This window comes from Thermobia domestica, chromosome 10, assembly GCF_964235325.1.
Source record: "Thermobia domestica chromosome 10, izTheDome1.hap1.1, whole genome shotgun sequence".
Classification (NCBI taxonomy): Eukaryota; Metazoa; Arthropoda; class Insecta; order Zygentoma; family Lepismatidae; genus Thermobia; species Thermobia domestica.
In genome coordinates this window covers 121875925-121901207 of record NC_137463.1, presented here as the reverse complement: position 1 = coordinate 121901207, position 25283 = coordinate 121875925, and the positions used below count along the sequence as shown (strand labels likewise).

The window sequence follows — 25283 nt, the reverse complement described above, 5'->3', positions numbered from 1 at the left end:
AAATAGACGTGCGAATCACAGGCGTCATTTAGGAGGGCACGAGGGGGCAACTGCCCCCCCAAGGGTTTGAGAAATACATATACTTTAATAGATTGTCTACTAACATACTGGTACAAAATATGAAAGTCTTTATGTCGGTGGTGCTCTTGCCCCCCCCCCCCCTCAAGCAAAGTCCTGAAATGACGCCCCTGGTGCGAATGTCACGTCCGTTACTTTGGAATGGCCGAATTGTCAGTAAAAAGATTACAGCGCCCAAGGTCATGCAAACCCTTCAAAGAAGTGCAAATGCACTCACGGAGGGAGGACAGGAGACAGGGGAACTCCTGCTAAAAGTCGATGCTGAACAGAAGAGATTTTGTGATGAAATTAACAGCGACTATAATAGCGAAAAGGACATCTCGGTGTTTTAAGAGGCACAAGTAAAGGTGATTTCAGGGCTCAGAACAGGTAAACCTGCGGGCCTAGATGGGATCAAACTCGAAGTTGTAAAGGAATGTTCTAACAAACTTACTGAAACCCTGACAATTCTGCACAAAGCATGTCTCGATCAAAGGACAGTACCGGATGTTTGGAAAGAGGCAGAAACTGTCATATTCACTAAAAGCGAGGACAAGAATCCGAAATCGTACGGGCCAATTTCGCCGTTCAACGTACGTACTAAACGAAAAGCAGAAAAAGTTGCTCATCCGGAGGTTGACTCTGCACCGCCAGAGAACTGGGTTGGTGGCCCAAAAACAGATTCCAACCTCGAAAGTCAACAGAAGATACCATCAATCACATGTTGACGGCTATCAACGACGCAATAGCAAACGTCGTTGACATTTCAGAGCAAGTCTATAATCTCTGGTGGCCAACCCTCTTCGGGTGCCTCAGAGATGTGGTGCCTCAAATTTGTACGATATATTCCTTGACTATAGCAGAAACAAGGAAGTTCGATTGCAGATCGGAGGTAGAAGAATCTCCACAAAACCTGCACAAAAAGCTACCCTCAGGGATTTGTGTACAGAAAGACTTTTTTGGGACGTGGGAACATAACCTCTTCTAACTGAGCTAAGCATGCCTCAGACATCTGATCTTGCGGCGTTCGTGGATGACTTGCTCATCTCAAGAGGGGTAACTCCCGTAGAGAAATAGAGGCAAAGGGGAACACTATCCTGGCCGTGACTCAATCCCTGGTGCAGAAAGAATAAATTGACTGTTTCGGTCAATAAAACGGTCTACATGCTGTTTGGAGAGAAATTGCTATGGGATCGAATTCTCAGATTAGATAGACAGACCATAAAGAGGGTGCGTAAAACGGAGTACCTAGGAGAGATTCTTGAATTACTCAATATGCAGAGGCATATTGAATATGCCTGCAAACGAGGAAGTGACATCGCATAGAGGATCCTCTTCCTGTGAGAAAGAAAATTCCATTTCCATCCAAGCCAAATAAAGAGTATACAATGACAGTTTATGAACTTCAGTTTTGACATACGCGTTGTGCAATGACATCACGAAGATCAACTGAGTACGTCGCTCACTCTTGCAGAGACTAAATGGTGCGTACAGGACGATCCCTGGTGAGGCACTCTATGTCGCATTCAGGATAGTGCTTGTCCACTTGAAGGACTGAGCTGCCAACTACTGCAACATGAAAGGAGCATCTGAAAACCCGCTGACCTGCTCAGCCAACTCTGTTTGTCCAAGGCAAAGATGAGGACCAGAATATTAGGTAGCTGGCAAGAGGAAGGAAATACCTCGGGCAAGTGAATAAGAACCTGTGATGTGCTATCGGGTGTGGCTGAAAGGCTGTTCCTCAAGCACATACCCAGGAAACGGCCTGATACATTTTGTAACGGGACACGGCCCGTATAATGCTAAATAAGCTGAATGGTCTAGGCTTAACTGGAGCACTACAGTGTGAATGTGGGCGAGCCCTTGGCATTCCTAAACATGTTGTCCTAGTATGCGCGCTTGTGCAGCACCTACATATATCCTGCTGAGGAAGCTAGGTTACAGCATATACCGCTGACGGACGGTCTACGGACTGGAGCGTCATGCAGGACATAGGAAAACTTGCTGACGCACTATCGACTTTTATAACGAGAGATACTGCGAAATGTTGCGGCAAAGGCGAGGTATACTCCCACAAAGAATTGACAGGCAGAGAAATTGACCGCTTCTGTGGTAGGAAAGAAAACACTTGTACATGTATACGAGCGGAAACACTCGTACAAATGGAAATAGCGTATATCAAACTGACTCAACACGGAGGGATCTAGGTCCTAACGGGTCAATGGCCGGTCAACTCCTACGCCCATAAGCAGGCATTGAGAAGGAGTGCATATAATCTGCATAGCGGGAAAGGCACAACTGACATTTAACTCCACAACCCTGCCAGGGATGAGGAAACCTGATTCCGAAATGAGCGACTAATACGTGCCAAGGTCTGGTAGTGTACGTAATATCTCAACACGGTAAAAAGAGAGGTAGTTTGGCCCAGACGGCCCTACAGGAGAGAGATCAGCGGTCTTTCTCCCAAATGGTGACTTACATGTACGATACTATTGGATCCGGGACATGATACCAAGTATCTCAACGTGTTCGTGGTACTTCAACACGTAGCAGAGAGGAAGTCTCGTACTGCTTGAACGACCCTACCAGGGAAGCAACCCTCTCCCAAATGATCATGCCTTGAAAGATAGCCTACATCAGTCATAGGCTCTGATAATGTACGGTATACTTCTACCGTAATTAAAGGAAATCCAATATTGCTTGGACGATCCCACCGGCGGAGGCTTACTTGCCTGCAGGGTGACTGATCGGACTCGGAGTGGGTGATCCCAGGAATTTGGGGAAAGGTCTAATCCAGCCGACAGACGAGAAAGATCTCTGGAAAAAGACGGATGTTTCAAACCTAAATAGTGACCATTAGCTCCGGGATGAGGTACGAGAGTATCTCGACATGTTTACGGTACCTTCACGCGGAAGGCCGTTGCTATTGAGCGATAGAGGTAGGCAGGGCCGAGACTCGAGCCTCCTCGGGTTTACCTGGGGTTCCCGGAATGGATTGGACTGCCAGGCTATGGTCACACCGTGGGATTCAGTAGCCTATGTAAGCTTATCCCAGGAATCTGGGTAACGACGAGCAAGGGCGGGAGGTGAGCTTGCCTTATAGCACTTGGGAGCCATGCCTGCAGAGCATGGTAGGCCTTGATTGCTAACAGACTGCCTCGACCAGTAGGCAATTGGTACGCACTTAACACTTCAGTCTGGCCGCGTTGTGGACATATTCCACTCCCTCTACTCCAAGGGCTAAGAGGTATTAGCTCCAAAGTTCAAAGGACCATCCTGAAGATGCACATCGTGCAAGACGACTGCAAAGTCCAGTGACGGGTCGGACCCCCTCTCTCACGGGCCACCTTTCGAAATCATCACTGCCTATAATAACAGAGCTAACATATAAAAATACGAGCAAACTAATGATTAAGAAAAAAAAAACAATGCATGCATTTAAATGTCTAAAATCCTTCCCCGGATTAAACTATGCCTTCTGTCTTCTGTTATCGGGCCTGGACAAGTCTTTTCTAGCACTTACATTTACGATATTGTTGGTAACAAAGCGAAAGGAAAAACAAGGGACTTGATATAGTATTTGATTATAAGTGATTTGAGGGTTCGCTTGGGGGAAGGGGAGATTTTCTACCGAAATAAATAGTTTTGTATTTTTCATTATATATATATATATATATATATATATATATATATATATATATATATATATATATATATATATATATATAAAATCAAGATCAGGGGACAATCTTTACCCTAGAACCTAAATTATGCCCCTGTTGGTTACACCTACAATAAAATGTTTTTTTTTCTTTTCGAATTTTACTTCTTTACATTTAGAATGTATGTATTTTTGTTCTTAGCTACATTAATTGGTGCAACTTCAATTACCCCATACCAAACATTCTTGACCAGTGCCTGTACACTAACTGATATAAAGTGTGCATTATTTGGTGTATTCAGTGTGATTATAGTGTATACACGTGTGATGTTCATATAATACAGTGTGAGAAAGTTTTATTTATTTAGCTCTTCGTTGCATTAGTACCTCTCTTTGTTTTGATGTCCGCCCTCATTTCATTGACGCTGGAAGAGTTTTGCCTACCGTATGCAAAGTACACCTGATCATTCACTAGGCTGTAAATAAAAGGAATACAAAATTTATTTTATGTTGGTTCTGCAGTCACGTTATTAGTGCTATGACAATTTTATATTTTCGTTAAAACTGTCTACAACAATTTTATTATAACGAAGTTATAGAAAATAACTACGTTCAAAGAAAGAAAAACACGTGAACCATACTTCTCGTTCAGAAATTCAATATACAGTATTTATCTTTAATTAAATTGCAGTCGAGACACCAACCATTTGTTTTTTCTTCTCTTCTTTTTCCCCGATTTTTCAATTTTTTATTTGTGTATGTTCAGTAGGTATTTTTCTTTCTTTCGAAATTGCCCTTTTTTCCCCACGACAAAGTCACTAATATAAACGCTCCATCAATAAGACTGAGGGTAAACAGTTTACCATATTGTATCAAAGTAAATTTAAGTTATTACGACTATGGAAACATAGCAGTCAAGGGGGATGTGGGAGTTTTGGAAATCTTGGAAGAATGTGTTGGCAGCTCAAAGTTCTCAATTTACCCTTTATATCGTATGTGACTAGAGCGCTACGTCCGTGGATGAAGATAAGCAATACTAGAGCCTGTCTATCTCAGTTGTGCCCTCGGAAAATATGCGAAATATACTTCAGTCTCGCCCCGCCCCCTCTGACGGAGGAAACCCTCACTTTGCTTAGGGAAAAGAAGTGAATGACGTCAGCTGTGTTGCCAATTTGCCATTCAGTCGTTTGGTGTAGCCAACGCTACCGAATCCAACAATTGAAAGATCTCGGCCACAGCAACTTGTCCTTCCTCTTTCGAGGGAGGTACGGGAAAAAAACACATCGACAGCAGCGTCAGAAGGGGCACAGTTGAAATAGAAAGGCTGTAACATCCGATATATCAAACTCATCAGTCTTACATTACAATTTTGTGCAGGTTCAAAAATATTTTACCTCTATAAAAACTGCTGCGGAAGTATGCACAGGTTTCTGAAACTTGGATATTTGGATAAGGCACATACTACTTCCTAAGTGAAGTCTTGACACGACCATAATTGTAGAGCTATGGACCTTTAAAGTTCATTTTTTTCATGTTTTCGGCAGTCTGTAACTCCGAAAGGAAGCATTTGTGCACCCAGGTTGGTCTATAATTTTTGTCTTATCTTGGTGTCAGGGATCCTCTCCAAACTTGTCGGTGCTGTTTTGAAACACTCTTTATATTATATTATATTATATTATATATATATATATATATATATATATATATATATATATATATATATATATATATATATATATATATATATATATATATATATACTGCAAAACAGGTTTAAGAACCCAATTACAGTGTCTGTGCTTGCCACATACGGAGAATTTTCTAGAATACAATTACATATATCCACTCTAAACTTTTTTCTCTCTTAACATTGATATTCAGTTCAATCTTAGCTGCTAAGTTTCTGTAAGTTGCACTTAGTCTCCATACTGATTATTTTTCTTACAGCGTTCGTGTGAGGTATGTCAAAATAATAAAAAAGTTATATTTACTGGTCGGATTACACAAGTATTTGGGGAAACGTTAATTCTAAATGCATTTAATCCATGCAATCCATATTTATTGTGAAACAGTTTATACAAAACTAGTACTTCCTGCCTGGTTCTTCTCTGTTCTAAGCTTAAGGTATAAAGTTTTAAGATTGCTGTTATATGTCACTGAATTTTAGTTTCCCTGTACGTCAAATATCTTAAAAATCTAAATTCTTCAAGAAACACTTCATTAGTAAGTTAAAACACTTCATGTCAGCCCGATAGAGTGTTCCTGTTTTCTACTCTTCTGGAGATGAGATCGTGTCGTCGGAAGCAGCTTTTGTCTGAGGGCTGATACTGAATGACAGTCTGTACATCCGCCCATTGCACCAGATTCAAGTCCCGTTCGATATTCTCAGTCCACGTTAATAGTAGGTCCCGTCCTCCAAAATATCTATCTTGAATAAGAACGTAAACACAAGAACTGAAAACAATGAAAATTTTATGAATGTAGCTCTATTCAGCATTTAACAAAATACGCTTTTATTCTTCATTAATGATCCTTTCATTAATCCTACTCTCACTGTTTAGATTCTCATTAATATAATTAGCCACGTACCGGAAATTAAGGCCCATATTCCGGAACAAAGACAAATGGATTATACACACAAACAAATCTGAACTCATTATGTTCTCATAGAAAATTTTGATTTTATTTACATTATAGGCACTAATTATATATAATTTTAGCTTTTCATGGCACACGACTCAAATTTTTATTTTCCTGTGAGAGCTTGTTGCTTCAGTTGGCTATCCTATATTGCAATTGATACACCCCCTTTTATCAGTGAAACGCAATGCGTGTCTATAGGTCTCATATGACGTCATTTGCACATTCATCTGTGTGGTTAACTGGTAACTGCGGCTAATCCTTCTTCGATCAATTTACAATCATAAACCATGCAGCGCAATATCCATCCAGGCAGTTTTGCGCCGTGAATTTGTATTCCATACAAATCACTGGATTTGACTTAATTGCCTGCGAGATCCAACGACCATTTATCGACCAACAAGATAACGGCAATTCTTTTTAGTTTTCATATTGATGGCCATATTTACGTACAACAGTGACCAAAGCAGCAAACAACATAATGTAAAAAAAAAAAGAAAAAGAAAAAGAAAAACTAACAAGAGAGACTTGGTTTCTTAAAAAAAAAAATCATAATGGTCAGAAATTATGAATTTTCCGACCATTGTCCAGGTAACATGAACAGTATGATATGTTCGCCAGAGCACATTGTTCTGAAACTATAAATGTCCCAATTTCGGGGCTACGGTGTCTCAATGGTAGAGCGTTCATCTCTGGTGCGTGGAGTCCCTGGTTCGATCCCAAATCGCGCCAAGTGAACTTTGTGGTGGACAAACATTGTGTGCGTGGGTTTTCTCAGGGTTCCCCCATTTCCTCCCATTTTATTTCATTCCACAATTGCATTTATTTCTCATCATCACCGTCTCGTTTAGCCAGAGTAAAACGTATGCTGAAAGATTTCATTCTCATTTCAAAATCATTTTTCATTGGTTTTGAGCAAATCTTTATTTAAATTGTTTTGTAAAACTTTCACTAAGTCTAAATCTCAAATTTGAGGACCCATAACTCGGGAACCAAAAGTCTGCACACCATAGATTTCATTACCCTTGTATGGCAAGCAAGTAAAGGTCTACCACCAATCCAAGTTTGATCCAGATAGGGTGAGAGTTCGTTTTTTTTTTTTTTTTTTTTTTTTTTTTTTTTTTTTTTTTAATGTGATGAAGTAATAACCACAACTCGAAAGCTAGTGTGTGAATACGTTTACTAGTTCTCTCTCGTAAATTTTTGGTACATTCTCGTCTCGATTTTTCTCGTCTCATTTTATAGATTTAAGTACAAAAAAAAAAATTACGCCCTGATTTTCTCCTTAATTTCATCTAGAAGTTATCAGAATCCTTCCGTATCACGAAAGGTCAACGAAAAGTGTATTATAACAACATTTATTATTACTATTATTATTATTGAAGTATATTGTGTAATGACTTTAGTATCTTTAAACGTTGATAAATGTTCTTCACTGTTTTCGTACATTCATTCACTTTATCAATTTGAAGTTTTTAATATACATCATGTAACACTAAAACAGCCTCTACTGCCCTTGATTGTTTGGGAATAATCACAAAAGACAAAAAACAAATTATTAAACTTCCTATTAGTTTCTAATTAGCTACTATATATACGGTCAAGTTTGATTCTCCTGATACCAGTTTATCAATTTGTATTGTATTGGAAAGTTTGGATTTGATTCTTGGGGTCAGGTTCGCAACACACAATCTTATGTTCTTCCTAACATTTCATGAATAATGCAAATACATACTATCATATCTCGAATTACGGCTAAAACATCACTTTCGATGCACAAAATATCAGAAAGGTTCAAATGAATATATCACTGCATTTAAATATATATGCGAGAGAGGGAAGAGGGCAATTTATTAGCGTACCTAATCAACTGTTCCTAGCTCCTGAATGTTCATCTTGCACAAAGATGTTTTAATCACTACTATAATGAATTACTAATAAATTAGCAAGTAAAAAGAATATTCGAGTCATTGGCAAAAGCAAAATGAATTGAAATCTTTAAGTCTCACTGTTATGCTGGCTAGGCTAAAGGAGACGGTGATGATAAATGAATGAAAGGTTGGAATGAAGAAAGTGGGAGAAAAGGGAGAACACCAAGAAACCCCACACACAGGGTGTTTGTACACCACAAATTTCACATGGTAAAAGCTGGGATCGGACCAAGGAACCCAAACACCAGACGTGAAAGCTCTACCACTGAGCCACCGCGGCTCTATTGGCAAAAGTGAATAACCCCTCCATCGCAAACACTCCCTCCCTAGTCAGTAACGTAGAAATGATTTTATAGATGTTGGTCTAGTTTTCTTTCGAAATAAAAAAAAGATATTTACACCGTATGTAACTTTCCGAAAAATTACATTCCAACTGTTCCAATCCTTCGAAAAGAAAACCTGTGAGGGGAGAGTACTTACTGGTGACCGTACAAGAGCTTTGCTAGAAAATATTGGAACTTCCATTTACAATGTGTATAGAAGTAAACACTGAACGGTATATCGTAGCTAGGATCAAGCGCAAAATACATGCAACTACAGGAAACATATTTTATGCATTGTGGATCAGAATAGTTAAGTACAGTGAACAGATTGCAGACAGTATGACTCGCCTAACTCGACATTTTATCGTTTGCTCTCATCTATTCTCGCACATACAATTAACGTTTTCTCTATTCCGTGTCTGTATTTAGGAGGATCACGGCACGTTCTTTGCATGTAATGAAAAGTTTCAGTCTCATATCTCGAGGCACGAACACCTCCAAAAAAGACTTAAATTCATCTTTTACTTGCACGTTAAGCTTCCTTATTTAGTACTTAATTTTCACCTTTTTAAAATTTAGTTTCTTCATACTTGGAAAAGCCAAAAAAGTAGAAAACTTTAAATTGTTATATATCATTATTTTAGACATTTTCCGTTATACAGTGCATTGTCATTTGTGCATTTCTGCAGTAAGAATTAATACAGTTAAACGCTGATCAACTTTTCATAGCCACATCTGACTAGTGATACGCATGAAACGAGTTTTTGCATTACAAATAAGATGAGATCTCATACCATGTTCCTTTATCACGCAAGTATTTCCATTACGATATTCCTTGCCCCCTTCCTTACAACCTTTCACCGTTGTTGTTACAGAAAGAACACTATTTTCCAGAAGAACCAACATTTCAAACTTTCTGTATATTCAGGCCAATAAAACTAAATTCTTGGTGCAATAGGTCTTACGGTGGTCACGGTCATCCTGCCTACTAGTGACACTCATGCTTTTGGGAGGGATGTGTGGTGAGCAAATCGGCTCTCCTCGCCATTAATGCTGGCGTTCTAGACCGGAGTTCGCTACTTCTTTCTTTCAAGTGTCTTCCCCAATTGTCTTCACGACATGGGTTAACACTACAATGCTAAGACCAGCTGATAAGTATAAACCATCACCCATTTCTCTCTGACACGACCCGGAGAAAGAGGACAATTGATGAACGATATTAAAATGAATAAATCTTACTCCAGATGAAATGATTAGCTGAAGATCATAAGAGTATGGAAGCTGATGAATTTGCGGCAAGTGATTGCAGAATGCTTATGATAAAACGTACAAATGCGCCAGATATACACATAGCCTATATATGTGTATCGCCACTTCTTTTTTTAATAGAGAGTTTTGCTTCGTGTAAGAAAGTATGCTGAGAACAATACATACATTTAAAAAACTTGAACAGCTATCTTTCTTTCAAAGGCTATCTATTCTTATCCTTCAGAAATCAACAAGAAAGAATTCAATAGCTTTCCTTTTCAATTTAGTACGAAAAAGCACTACCTTACAGTTGAAGAGTCACGAGCTTCCAAGAAGTGCGTATTCCTCTTTTAATAACCCCACAGTTACAGTCAAAAAGTTCTTTAACATACTACATGGGACTTTCATGTGTGACATTTTTTTTTATTGCGACTATACGTATATTTAAAGCAGTATTTACCCCATGTATATAATGTACTGAAAAACTACTAACTATAATTTAGCATAGTAACGAATTTATACTTAATAGTTCTGTACACTATTTAGTATATTTGTATATATCGTAAAGAAAATAAAATCTGTTCAAAGCCCACATTTATTATTATTAACCTGTGTTACTATCCATTTCCGTAACGTTTCATTGCCAAAATTAACAGATTAATAATTTTTAAAAAACGTATGTGGTTTGATCAGATTTTATATTTTAAGTTATACCTAGTTCCAAAGCTAGTACGAGCAGCATTTTCTAAAATTTACACCCATCATATCCGTAGATGAATAATTTGCACATCAAATATGTAATGAGTATTTTATCAGTAAATATATTTACCCTTAAGCATTGTATCTAGGTATCGTTATGTTCAACAAACAATCTACGACTAACCTGCTTAGTTATTTCATTTGATGTTTTTAGAGCAGAGGAAACACGTCTCTCTCACTTGAACGCCAACTCACTGCTAATCACGTCGACCGAAGCTGCTAAGGCTTAAAGCGTTAACAACTTTCTGATAATAATGTAAACACGAAGTTAATAAAAAAGAACGGTGTGGTTTGAAGCATCACTACGTTTTTCTCTCACTACATTTCAATTACAGTGTTCGCCAGCAATTTAGTGTTTTCACCTCTTGGTGTTCGCTTGTGACTGGCTTGAATGATGCTATTTTAATTCCAAAATCTGTAATTTATTATATATATTATATCTGTAATTTATTTATTTATTATATCTGTAATTTATATATATATATATATATATATATATATATATATATATATATATATATATATATATATATATATATATATATATATATTTGAGTTTTACACTGTTGGTCTGTATCTGTTACTGTGAAAACGGTAATTCATTATAAAGTTTATGAATTTGCATCTTTTTGGAACTTTGGTGACATGAATATATGCTTGTAGGACGTACGTATATTTAAACGAAGATTACTTCGAGCCCTTTTTCGTGGAATATGTAATATATTAACATTTAAAGATTACAGTAAACCATCGGGCTCGAATCCGTACAGTTAATCGTTCCGTAACGCTGTTCGTAAAGCGAGATTACTTTTTCCCCACTGAAACTAATGTAAATACAATTAATCCGTTCTAGCCACAAAGCATGGTAGTGGATGTATTTTTATGTGGTAAAGAATATAAAATTAAAATAACATATCTTTTAAAGACAAATAAGGAGAAACAAAACAGTACGAGGTTTTCTTAACAAAAAGCGTGTTTAAAAAAAAGTATTTTTGTGACCACAGAATTCTGACAATGTTTACGGCAAACGCGCAAAGGTGCTATTAGACACTTGGAATTGAAGATGCAGATATGTGCGCGTTCATATCAAGAAATATTGTTCGTAAGAGAGGAAAAAATGGTTTGTAAACCGAAAGTTCACTGTGCTTTTATATTTTTTCCCGAAGAAGCAAAGGACATTTTTAACTGTTGACTACCTTCTTAAGACGGTTACATACATATAATACTGAGATCATGGTTTATTTATGTCGAAGAGAATTTTTACTTCATATCTTAACTACAGTATGCAATAGTTTTCTTAAACTCAACTAAGGTCACCGAGAGCCAAGGACAGCCAAATGGCGTTTAGTTGAGTGACAGTGTATCAACTTCCATCCCAAATTATTCCTTATTTTTGAAATGAAAAGTTGGTTAATCTCTTAATTAAAGTAGTTTTCCAACTTCATCATGATGCTGGATCAACGCAGAAACTTCGGATCCCACCGAGAACAATGACAATGAGTGATAACAGCTCGAATACACATGATCATCATTAGAAACACGCACATACTATATTACATGGGCAGCGATTGGGGGGGAAGGGGGCAGTGCCCCCCCCACGTTTTTGAAGCAACCCATTAATGTATACAGTTTCATTTGGAAATGTAAAGTTTTTGTATGCATTACTGGTTCATAGAAAAATGGTGCCATATAATATTTGCCATTGTGTGAGTACTGGTTGTCTTCCAGTGGAGCTAAGAAATCTACAGGAATTGCGTTTTAATTGCCACAGAAAATAACCCAAAAATTAACCTATTGGAGCACAATTCCAGCATATTTTCACTTTTTACAAGGGCTCGATACATAAATCAGCCGCTTTGAAACAAATTGAGAGAAAATTTCGCACAAAAATAAGTCTTTCACAAGTAATTCTTTAACAGCACAAAAATTGACAGTTCCTAAAATATCTTTTCTCCTTTCTAATAGTAAGAAATATTGATTTTAAAAAAGAGTAACAAGAAACAACTTCTACTTTTTCCCGTTGTTTTGCAGTGTAATATACGAGAGAAGTGGTGTGTTTAGGGTTGTACGAGTGCATATACAATTAAATTTAGTGAATTCAACAAAATTCTAGGTTTTAGGATTATTTTCTATAACTGGAGTGTGAAGTGATTGTATGTATTTTGATGTGTTCCAAGAAAGTGAAATCTAAACCTAATGGCAACGAACATGTTTCGGGAAACCGCAAAAGGAAATATATATATCTTTAAATATCGGAGCACATTAAGAATTTCATTTTCATTCTGTCTCATTTTCTGAGACTAATAACAGTTTTTAATTCACACATGTTATTAAATGTATAACTTGTTCATTAACCCCGTTTGAATGTAACTTTTGCAAAACAAACCTCATTATTTATTACTATGATTAATATTATCCATTCTATTTATTTGTTTTGCAAATTTGTTGTTAAATAATCTGATCACACCATTTTCCAAAGAGAGGTTTAAGATGCTCATGAGCAAGAAATCAAATCTCTTCTTACATCTTCGTTGTTTAAGAGTACAAAGGGGTAGTGCCTACTTGTGTTCCTCTTGTCAATTTCCTTATAAAATATGAAATACGATATACAGTATTTTAATCTAAAATATCCTGTTAGTTATACAACCAGGGGAACTATGATTGAAAAATCTTTAAGTTTTACGTCCCACGGTTATGCCGGTTAGGCTAAAGGAGATGGTGATCATGAGAGATGAGTGAAATGGTGGAATGAAGAAAGTGGGAGGAAACGGGAGAACCCCGAGAAAACCCACGAGCACGGTGTTTGTCCACCACAAAGTTCACTTGGCGGGGGCTGGGATCGAACCCGGGACCCCAAGCACCAGAGGTGAACGCTCTACCACTGAGCCACTGCGCCCCCTAACTATGATTGAGATACAAATATTCAGATCATGTATTTCCCCCCACTTTTAACGTTCGATCGCCGCCACTGCTATATTATATATAAGAAATAGACAACTATTACGTTAGTAAATGAAAAGTATAGACTATTATTTTGATTTTTTCACGCCCCTCCTTTTATTATTTTAATATTATGGTACATGTCTGTAAATAATGCAATATATTTTCTTCGGCCTAATTTTAAAGTGCAAACCAGAAGAACTTTTTACCTTCCTCCCTCTTCAGTTCTCCTAAATTTTATGAACTGCATGTATATTTGTGAAATGTTTTAATTTCTTACATCGTACTAGTTTGTGAAGTAGTAAATTTTGCATGAAAGAGTATCTAAATCCTGTGACGTCAACTACTTTTTGCTTTTTGACAATGAAAAACATCTAAACAGCATTATTTTAATATATGTACTAAAACATCACGCATAGATTTTCACAATAGTTCGTGAAACCGTTAATGGAGTGTTAGGAATAGTAAAGCAGCAATACTGGAGGTAATTCAAGAGAGACAAAAGGAAGTGATTAGAACACTGGAAAGACAATTGTTGGGAGTTTAGCAGTTACTTATTATGTATTAGTGAAATGTCCAGTTTTAGTCACTAAATATTGCGTAGGAAATAATGTGTATACTGTATTTGATTCATGTTCAGATTTTTTAAAGTTAATATTATGGCGTTTTGTACAACGAATTTAAGTTAACCTCCTAAACAATTGAATGATAGAGGGTTCAAGAACGTTATCGTAGAAGAGAGTAATACAATTTTGTTAAAATATTCGTAATTGATTGTATGTGTGTATGATGTTCGACTTGTGAATATGGAACTAGATAATGAGAATAGCGATTACACTTGTGTTTACAAATAGTAATGGTTTATACTCAGTGGTTACTGGGTAAGGCCACGTACTACATAATTAGCTTGGGGGCACAGTGGCTCAGTGGTACAGCGATTACCTCTGTGCGTAGGGTCTCTGGTTCGATCCCCGGCCAAGTAAGTTGGTGGTGGACAACATGGGTTTTCTCGCGGTACTCCCGTTTCCTCTCACATTCTCATTCCATCAATTCTTCCATCATCATTCACTTGTCTTGATCATCTGTCACCCTTAGTCGAACAGGCATAATCGTGGGACGTTAAACTTAAAATGTTCATTTTCAATAACTAGCTGAAATAAACAATACATTCTGAAGGACATGATAAAAAGTATGGTGAAAGGAAAGCTTACAAAATAACTCCAACTGACAGACGGCGTTAAGGCAGATTAACTCCCGCATCAAGACGAAGACGATTGTGTATGAATGCTTCACAATATACGGAAAGTAACTGTCACTCATTAATTTCAGAATATTGGTGTTAATAGGCCTACAGTCCGGTGGCAGAAGACCAAAATTTAGATCAACCTCACATTACGCTCTGTACATTTTTTTTTTTTTTTTTTTTTTAATTTTCTTACTCAAAAACATTCCAAGTGAGAATCCGACAGATGCCACCATGTCACGGTCGGGCCACCCAAAATGACAGACATTCAATGTGGAGGCTATAGGCTAAACCGTAGTCGTCTTTGTTTCGAGTGCTTATATCTCGAGAACTACATCAATCTTTGCCTTCAAACACTAAATTATCTAGAAAATAACAAGATGTAATATGATATCATTTATTGTGGCTCATACTTAAAATTAGTAACGAGAAAAATAATTGAATTTAAAATATTTATTGTTTCGAACAGCTTTTTTAACCACGTACTGCAAAATCACAAGGAAATGGTTAGAAAAAATTTAAGTAGTGTGAAATAACTACAAGAAAGTTTAATTTGACGTGTTTTATTTGGATACTAGCAGCGTTCACCCCGCTTCGCTGCGGTCACCCCGGAACGCAATAAACTTTGTTACTTAGATAATTTTTACTTTTTCGCTTTCAAGTGATATGATAAAAACTATAGAAGATTGCATTAAATGTTAACATTATATCGCCTGTCATTTATGTTAACCCGCCCCGCTTCGCTGCGGTCACCCCGGAAGTTTTCGCTTTCAAGTGATATGATAAAAACCATAGTAGATTGCAGTAAATGTTAAAATTATATCGCCTGTCATTTATGTTAACCCGCCGAGTGACACGGTCATGCGGGTTGCATATAAATACGTTTATTTTTACCTATGATGAACTAACAAAGGATTTGTACGTTATGGACACTTGAATGGTCAATTATCTCAAGACACTGGTAATTAAAAATTAAAGTGATATGATAAAAACCATCTAGGGTCCAAATCCTAATAACCCCCCAAAAATAAAAGAAATTGGTTCAGCCGTATTAGCGTGATGAGGTAACAAAGGATTTGTGCGTTCTCTTTTATATATATAGATATTAAAAGCGAAAAGCTTATGTAAAAAATACATTTCGGTATTTGTTTTACTTTTCGTTGTCAGGTAAGAAATATGCGTATGATACTTCTAGACCAAAACAGTCTATGCAGTGGTGTCATCGTGGGTCAAAAAAAAAAAAAAAAAAAAAAGTCCGCAGGGAAAGTGATGGGTGTCATTTTTTGGGATTGTGAGGGGATAATACTGAGCGAATATCTGGAAAAAGGCACTACATTGGATGTTGGAAGATATGTAAACCTACTGGAAAAATTGCATACCGTATTGAAGGAAAAGAGGCGAGGAAAATTGTCCAAACGCATCACCTTCTTGCAAGACAATGTTCCTTGCCACAAAGCAGCCTCGCAACTAAAGTTTGATATCATTGACCATCCCCCTGTAGTAGTCAGGCCTTTAGTGTGACGCTAATCATACATCAAAACGACTCTGCATAAGGCCCACTATGTCTGTTAAAAAAGAGGAGTAAAAATTGGTAGTCTAACAATCCTGTAATATAAATCATCCACTTTTGCTCTACCAACACTCCCTTACAATAACAGGGACTTTTCACAGCAAATGAAGTATCAGTACATATATACCCATCTTTTCTTTCTTATTTTCCAAAACGCAACCGAGTTTTCACAGAAATACAAATGGACGATTTCAATCTCATTTTTACTTTGCTTTAGAAATGAAAAGTACATTTTAAATTTCTTACGAAAGGGAAAAGGTCACAGCAAACGTTGTTAATCGATTTCCCTTTCGTTCATAAAACACGACTTTTTAAAGACTGTCAGAAGAACCAGACGGCGGTTAATTAGTTAATTTTAAAACTTCTCTCGTTGTATTTGCTAAAAGACGCACCTACACCAAACGAAAAATGAACACTGAAATTTCTCCATATTGTCTTCCATGAAAGAAAGAAAATAAAATTAAGATCTTCACGAGTTTTAAAAGTTTTATAGAAGTAAAAATATTTCACTTTATATCTTTTTAACATGGGAATATTCCTCATCTACCGGTTTCTACTATTCTCAATTGGTGTACACGAATTTATAAATTTAACTTGTCTTTCGAACTATTTAGTTACCTATGAAGTAGCCTATATTTATAAGAAACAAATCTTCAAGCATTAATAATCTTTTTTGACATGCTGTCAAAGTGTTCTTATCTTTTCCTGTAAACTAAAGGAACATGCGTACTTTATCTACAAGATTACTTCACATACTCAATAATACCACAGAAATGCTTAATAACAATCTACTAGTCATATCATGTCACACTCAGTTTCTTCATCTGCACTACCCTCAATAGGTTGATTCATTACAAACTTTATGTGAGCCTCATGACTTTCTTCTCAGGTACAGCCTTTTAGAATTCAAAACTCAACTGAGCTAGTAAAGTCTCCAATTAAGTAAATGATATTGTTTTGATTCCAAGTGAGCAATGACCACGAAACCCTTAAAGTTGACGTACCGTAATATGACAAATTGTTGTCCTGTTCCTCAGTTATATTTTTTAATAGACATTACGTTTGAAACTTCAGTAATTATATGTATGTAAAAACTGTAAAATCAGAAATTTCTCTCTTTAAAATATTCATTGTTGAAATGCCTAGGTAGGTATTATTTGTTGCTAGAAATAATATATTTAATTGAAATAAAATGAAATATTTAAGTTTTACGTCCCACGATTATGCCGGTTAGGCTGAAGGAGACGCTCATTATGAGAAATGAATGAAATAGTATAATGAAGAAAGTGGGAGGAAACGGGAGAACCTTGAAAAAAACACGAGCACAGTGTTTGTCCACCACAAAGTCCACACGAACTGGGATCGAACCAGGGACCCCAAGCACCGGAGGCGAACGCTCTACCACTGAGCCACCGCGCCCTCAATATATTTAATTATCAGCTACAATAATCATGACTTAATTAAACAATCTTCCAAGTATTATGTTTCACTAGACATATTACGCTTTTATACTTGTTTTCCCAAATTTAGTTTCATCTGGACCCTTAATCAAAATCACGTTCTTGCTGGCAACCATATCTAAAGCGGCTTTGAAGTTCCTCTAATTATTATTCGTGATTTTCCCCTACTATTTACTCTTCGAAAAACATCAGTTGTCAAAATCAACAGTTTTGAATCCTTGGAAACGAAAAGTAACAGAGACAATAATTTTACAAACAAAACATGTTTATTAGTATTTATTTAGTTACTAGCCTCTGGCTAGGTGGAGATTTCGCACCCAGATTCTCATATCTGCTCGACTTACGGTGGTTGCACTTCTCATATCCCTAACAAGTAAGATATCTCTAATCTTAACGGATTCCGAGATATGGCCATCTTATTATAAAAATTACAACCACCACCCTTTTTCTTCCCACATTTTTCTTCTCTTCTAAGGCAAACAAAAACACTGAAATACGTCTTTAGTTAACATGTCTCTACTCTTCAAGAATTTCGAGATATGGCTATGCTATTTTAATAATTACAACTCCAAATATTTTTTTCTTCTCGCATTTTTCTTCCCTTCTACAGGAAACTTTTAAAAACGCTGAACAAGACTATAATATTTTAAACTAAAAGCCTAAACACCAATTGGACCTCCTATTATAATAATTGTAATTCTCAGCTCTTTTTTTATTTTACCCTCTTTTCTTCGCTTCTAGGCCAAATACCAAAAGACGCCGAAAGATTTGTTTAATTATTTTAAATGAGAAGTCCATATACCAAATTTCATGTTTCTAACCTTCAGAGATTCCAAGATTTGGACATTTTAATAATTGCCACCCCTTTTCCCCCTTTCTCCATGGAATTTCCAAAAATTCTTTAGTGGGACCTTACATCACACATCCTATGCTCTGACCAAATTTCAAGTTTCTACCTTAAGCGGTTTGGCCTGAGCGTTGATCAATCAGTTAGATGCCCATAACCTTAAGGGTTAGGTGGTAGAGCAGCCATGGCTGAACCTCGCCCGCTTCAATAAAGACATTTTCATTTCATTTAACGGATTTTAATATATGGCCATCTATTTTAACAATTACCATCTCCACTCCATTTTTTGTAGTCGCATTTTTCTTATCTTTTATGAGGGGTATCAGAAAACACTGAAACACGTCTTTTATTATTTTAAATGAAAAATATAAATACTAAATTTCATGTTTCTAACCGTAACGAATTTTGACATATAGCCATTTAATTATAACAACTGTAACCTCATCTTCTTTCTTTCCTTTTAGGACAAATATTTAAAAAATAGTTAAATATCTTCCTAATTATTTTAAATGAAAAGTTCAAATACCGAATTTCATATCTGTAACGTTAAGATATTTTGAGATATGGAAATCATATAATAATTGTAATTCCCACCTTTCCATTCTCATCCGCTTTGCTTCCCTTCTAACACAAATACCAAAAAACGCTAAAGACGTGCCTAATTATTTTGAATGAGAAGTCCATATACCAAATTCATGTTTCAAACGTTCAGAAATTTCAAGATACGGACTTAATAAACTAATAATTGCCATCTCTTTTCCCCATCGAATTTCCAAAAATCCTTCTTTACTGGGATCTTGCATCACAAATCCTATGCTCTGGGCATATTTTTCAAGTTTCTACCTTAAATTGTTTGGCCTGGAGTTGAGTTGATTTTGAGTTTAATGTCCCTTTCAGCAACACGGCTACATGAGACGGGACCTTCTAATTAACGTGGAATCCGAATCACATGAGCTCCCGCCGGGAATCGAACCCGGGTCTCCCACGCCAAAGGCGCGTACGCTAACCGCTTAGCCATGAATGAACTCTGTTTGGCCTGGAGTTTATCAATTCCTCAGTCAGAATTACTTGTGTATAGAGATTATAGATTTTTTTCTGTATGCCACGAATGACATTACAAATAAATTACAAAATAATTTAGAAGAAAATTATAGGATCACCAGAAAATAAACTTTGATAATGAAGACTTATCAAAGGATGAGAAGTGGATAAGCAACCCTTGCACACCGGATGCGAATGAGTGAAACATTAAATAAGTAATTATTTCAGATTTCCGCTGGGGTGGGAAATTTTATTACACGAGAAATGAAAATAGTACTGCGGAAATACTGGTAAGCCATGAAGAGCACGATCGCATATGACCAGGGGGAAGAGAAATTTCGTAGCTTCAAGGGGAACCCCTCATCCCAGGCTACCTCTAATCAATGTATTGAATCATTTTGTCCATATCCATATTTAAGAGTCGTCTTAAAGAAAATATTTCACTTTTTTTCTCCAAAAATTGGAAATTTGTAAAAATAATTTAAAATTTACACTGAATATTGTCAAATAAGTCAAATTTCATATTTTTTCTTTCTTGTGACTATTAATCAGCCTATGTCCACAATCTCCCTAAATTATTTTTATCTTAATTTAAAATGTAATTCATCAATTCCTCCTAGCCCCTTCTGATTACAATGAAAGATTGGATATTTATTCTTTTTTTAATTAGGACTACCATTTTTACCTCAATAACAGATAGACCTACTTTGTAAGTTACAGGGCAGACACACACACACACGTACATAATTATACATAGACTCTCCCCCTTAAAAAAATGGGGTAATGGAAGGCCATTATTGTCTTGTGGCTCTAACACACGAACATGGAATCAATAATCAATTTACAAGTATGGCTGATTTGTGTGTAGTTGCTATAGCCTGCCCTTTCATCACAAGTTCTATCTTTCTTTTTGTTTTTCTCAGATATGTCGTCTTAGTCTCTTCTTTTTTGTTTCAGCGTGTTTCTCAAGGTCTTTTCTTCCGCTGTGGAATGAGCTCCAACTGTTAGCTAACTACATCCGCGACACATTAGTCCGGTCTAGTTGTTCCCAAGCATTCGTTCGGATTCTCCAGAGATTCATTTCTTCAGATCTTGACGACCAAGCGAGAGCAGGACATTTCTCCGCAAATTCATATTATTTTGTTTCAAAGTGACAGAAGCAGGACAAACTACTTTTCTTTCACAAGTCCATATTGGAGAGAACGAGCTAGCTAACTGTCGAGTGAAACAAGTCTCGTTAAATGAGCAATAATAATGGTTTAGAGAAAACTAGTGGAGGAAGCGACTATTACAATTTTCTAAATTGATCTTGGAGATATAAAAACAACAACTCAAAAGACAAACTTATTTTATAATGTAGTGCAAGCATTGGAAAAAACTAGGACAACTGATTTCAACAAGTGATATCCATACCATGCACCACAGATAATTTTCTAATAATAATAATAATAATAATAATAATAATAATAATAATAATAATAATAATAATAATATTTTAAATTCAATGTCTTAATTCTAAAGATAGAATCCTGTCAGTCTGTATGCCATGGTAATTCCTAATGGTAAGCAGCTACACTACTAGATATAGATATTAGTGGTTGGTACAGAAGCATCTTTTTCGATTTTTGAAAGTGTTCAGAAATATTCTTTTCTAAACAGGTTTGGTTTTATATCAAACTGGTTTCGGCGAAAAAACCGAACCGGTTTAGTAGAAAACCAAAATGTCTCTTGTTTTTTCTAGTAGCTAGTTTTGTCCATCCCTCAGCGCTGGCTGCTTTCCTGCTGCCAATAGACGTTGTTAAGGTGCAGTTAAATTTTCAGAAAAATGTCACGATTTCACACTTCGAAAATATGGTAACATTAGGTATGATTGATTACAGTACAATTTTAGCTGGATGGCGCACAAACATTAAGCAAACGTGTATGCAAGCGTTACTATGATTTGCTGCTGTTAAAACGTGCAATATAAAAAGATTGTGCTCGAATGCGGCCGCATGTCATTCTACCGGAAAGTGTTTTTTAGCACAACGAAATTGATGCATTTACAGAGTATAGGGCAGTGATGGACTGCAGAATGTGATCACACCACAGAATGGCAGACATCTTGTCCACACGGTAATGACGGGCAATACAATGTCGTGTACAGTGTAGCTCGACGCTGGAACATGGCACTTGGTATAGACTTGCCCGCCTCGACAGTTCGACGGCATTAGTTGAGTGCTGAACTGCAGGTGCGTGCGTGCGGAACGTTGCAGACATGATGAGTGGCAGATGGTAGTGTTTTCAAAAAGCTTTCCTGACCTACAGCGATGGTCGCATCCGTGTTTTTGACATTACGGTGCGCGCAATCTGCCGGAGTTGGTTGTATTTTGTCGAACGTAGTAGTGGCCGAACAGCAAGCGTGATGACGTGGGACGCAATCTTAGCTGCTACTCATAGAGGGCAACCTCATCAATGAATCTCCATCAGGAAAGTTTTAAATCATATTCTTTCTTCAGACCCAGTGAAGTAATAAACCGTACTCGGCGTGTACCTACTTAATATTTGTATTGTTCAGCGCATATTCATTTTAAATTTATGCAACAATGATCGTATATGGGGTTGAATATACGCTGTATTTAAGAAAAGGGTCGAGCGTATACCTATCAAAAATTCTAGAATTACCTCAATGATTGTCGAACTTTGTTTGTCGTAGTCCTCTACCAGAATGTACGCATCCTGCGGACATACATACACAAGCAGTATGGCAGGCAATTTCTCAGAAGGGAATTTAAAACCAGTCTGATCCAATAACTGACATATAAGTTGGTTGAAATAATTATCCATGTACTTATTCTTTATTGGAATAATTGTTCAAACAATTATTCATTTATTGAAATAAGTATTTTAGGCAATTATTCGTTTATTAATATGATTATTTCAGATAAGCAATCATTTATTGGCATAATTATGCCGGCAATTACGCTTTATTGAAAAAATATTTTAGACATTTATTGAAATCAATATTTAAAGAATTGTTCATTTATTGAAATATTTGTTCAGACTTTAATGAAATGATTGAGAAAATACTAGTTTATTTGAATAATCATTCCAAAAGTTATTCGTTTGTAGGAGTAATTATTTTGGAGAATCATTCGTTTCTGCAATTATTCGAGAGACAAATATCCAATGAAGAAATTGTTTGAATAACGGATTAGTTAAATTTTGACAGTACAAGCCTACGCAGAGATTAATTCTCACTCTCTTTTAATTTATTCTTTTTGCAATTACAGTAACAAGAGGAAATCTCAAACTTTTCCCCCGAGCTTTCCTCCATTTTTCTTTAAATTTAGTGAATAACAAATAAATGAATATAAAAAACGTAGAAAATGAGCCAGGAAGTAATTACAAAATGTTGTTCGAACACTAAATGTCCAAATGAGTACAGTTAAAATTCGAGTAACTCGCTATTCAAATATTCAGGTACCTATTCTACTAATTATAACAGCACTATTCCAAACCTTTTATAAACCACAAATTTGAGTGCGCAGTTCATGACGTCATAATTGATGGACACTCAAATTTGTACACTATACCAAAACTCTTGAAATCAATAATAATAATAATAATAATAATAATAATAATAATAATAATAATAATAATAATAATAATAATAATAATGTAATGGGATTTCGCACATACTAACTATTTTTAAGTCTGATGTTCGAGTTATTCACTAAAATTTAAAAATGCAGAGGTGGTTGTTAAAGTTTTTTAAAAAATGAAGAAATTGTGACACTAGGAGATGAAGCACTTATGGCTAAGCTAATTTCAACTGTTGCCATATGCAATCACAACCAGATCATCCTTCTATAGGTCTATATTTATTGATATATCCTTACGAATATTTATCTTGAATCTTCCTATACATAATTCTACCCTTAACACATAATTCGAGCGCACAATCTTTCTTGACATTTTCTAGGTACAGTACCTGCGATCCTTAACCCTGCACAGTTGGTTGTTTTTTTGAGTTTAACATCCCTTTCAGCAGCAAGGTTGTATGAGACAGAACCTACTGATTAACGTGGAATTTTAACCACATGAGCTCCCACTGGGAATCGAACCCGGGTCTCCCACGCCAAAGGTTTAACCCAGCACATCTCATGGCACTATATCAAGGGGACTTATCAATTTTCTATTCTCCAACAAGGGTGAAGCTTAGCCAAGAGGCTAGAATAGGTAAATTTTTAATTATGTCAGGATTTAAACAAACTATGTACTACCAAAATGCAGTAGATTTGTAGTCTGTAATTCTCATGTTGTAATAAAATAGAGCAGATTCCGGAGATTCCTCTAATAAAGTATGGGATATTCTTTTTTCGCTTTGTAGATGTGCTGTGAATACGGATCAGTGCACAGCTAAATGTCAACGAGAGGAACTTTTTCTTCTCTTGTTGAGAGAGAGATTTCATCGCTCTGTTTAGCATGTACACTGTAGCGTCAATAGTTCTGGGAAGCACAGCAGCCGTAACAAATAATCCCATCAAATTCACAACGTAAATTTTTTTTAATGTGAAGATGAAATGAGCAATACAACACAATTACTTATGGATCACATGTTCTGTTTCCTTCAAACAAGTAGACTTACGTTTATTTTACCAACATAATATATTGTTTCCATAAATTAATTTATCCCCTGTTCTCTTGTGTTAAGGGATTTGAGTTCATGCCTCATGTAGCTCTAAGGTACAGTTTCCGTGTACTGGACACCACTCGATCACCAAATGGTGAAATAAAAGCCTTTTTTTTTTTTTTTTTTTTTGAAATAGTATTGAACTGACAGTTAGTTATGTTAAGAGAGACATTTCTCACCTTTGTTTTTTTTTCCTTCCTGAACGAGATAGTTTTTTTTTCTTACAATTATGCGTAAGTTTACTAGTTCAGCCCATTGACTCATACGAGAAATTATTTTTCCGGTTTCTTTGAAATATACTGGGTTCTAGTCTGAAAGTTTTGGAAATCTGAGGAACGACAAAAATTCACTGGAAGCCCCCAGTACCCCCTCAGCACATGTATTTCGCACATAACTCCGCCTTATCTATAGCCTAGGGTGCAAGAGAAATTTTTCCGCAAAAATGTTAAGGTTCTATGCATTCAGAGGTCTGTCGATGGGTGAATCAATAGATTTATTTTCTCTCTCAGCATATACAGAGTAGGCACAAATTCATTTTCCCGAAACAAGTAATCTCTTCAAATATTGGGAAAAGCGACTTTGTGCCCACTTATTATATTCAAAATAACACCGACAAGTTTGGGAGGTGATTCCTGACACCAAGATAAGACGAACGGTATAGACCAACCTTGGTGCACAAATGTTTCTTTTCGGAGTTATAGGCCAGCGAAAGCATGAAAAAAATGAATTTTAAAGGTCCAAACCTATGGGATCTACCGTAGTCCGGTCAACCTTTATTTAGGAATTAGTATTTGCCCTATTCAAATATGTGTTTCAGAATCCTGCTGTACTTCGGCAAGAATTTTTTATAGGGATAGTTGGTAAGCACTTCAAATTATAGACTATACC

General features: G+C 36.3%; 1 protein-coding gene across 4 annotated transcripts in view; it reads right to left on the bottom strand.

The window, feature by feature from the left end:
• The window catches only part of LOC145662692 (putative fatty acyl-CoA reductase CG5065), a 193494-nt gene that overhangs the window by 88517 nt on the left and 79694 nt on the right, over window positions 1-25283 (bottom strand). The window contains exon 2 of one of the 4 annotated variants that reach the window (XM_081728524.1): window positions 4106-4194. The exons of the other annotated variants lie outside the window; for them this stretch is intronic. Coding sequence (XP_081584650.1) covers window positions 4106-4133 — 28 coding nt within the window. The 5' untranslated portion in view covers window positions 4134-4194. The remainder of the gene's footprint in view (window positions 1-4105; window positions 4195-25283) is intronic. 4 annotated transcript variants of the gene reach the window in all.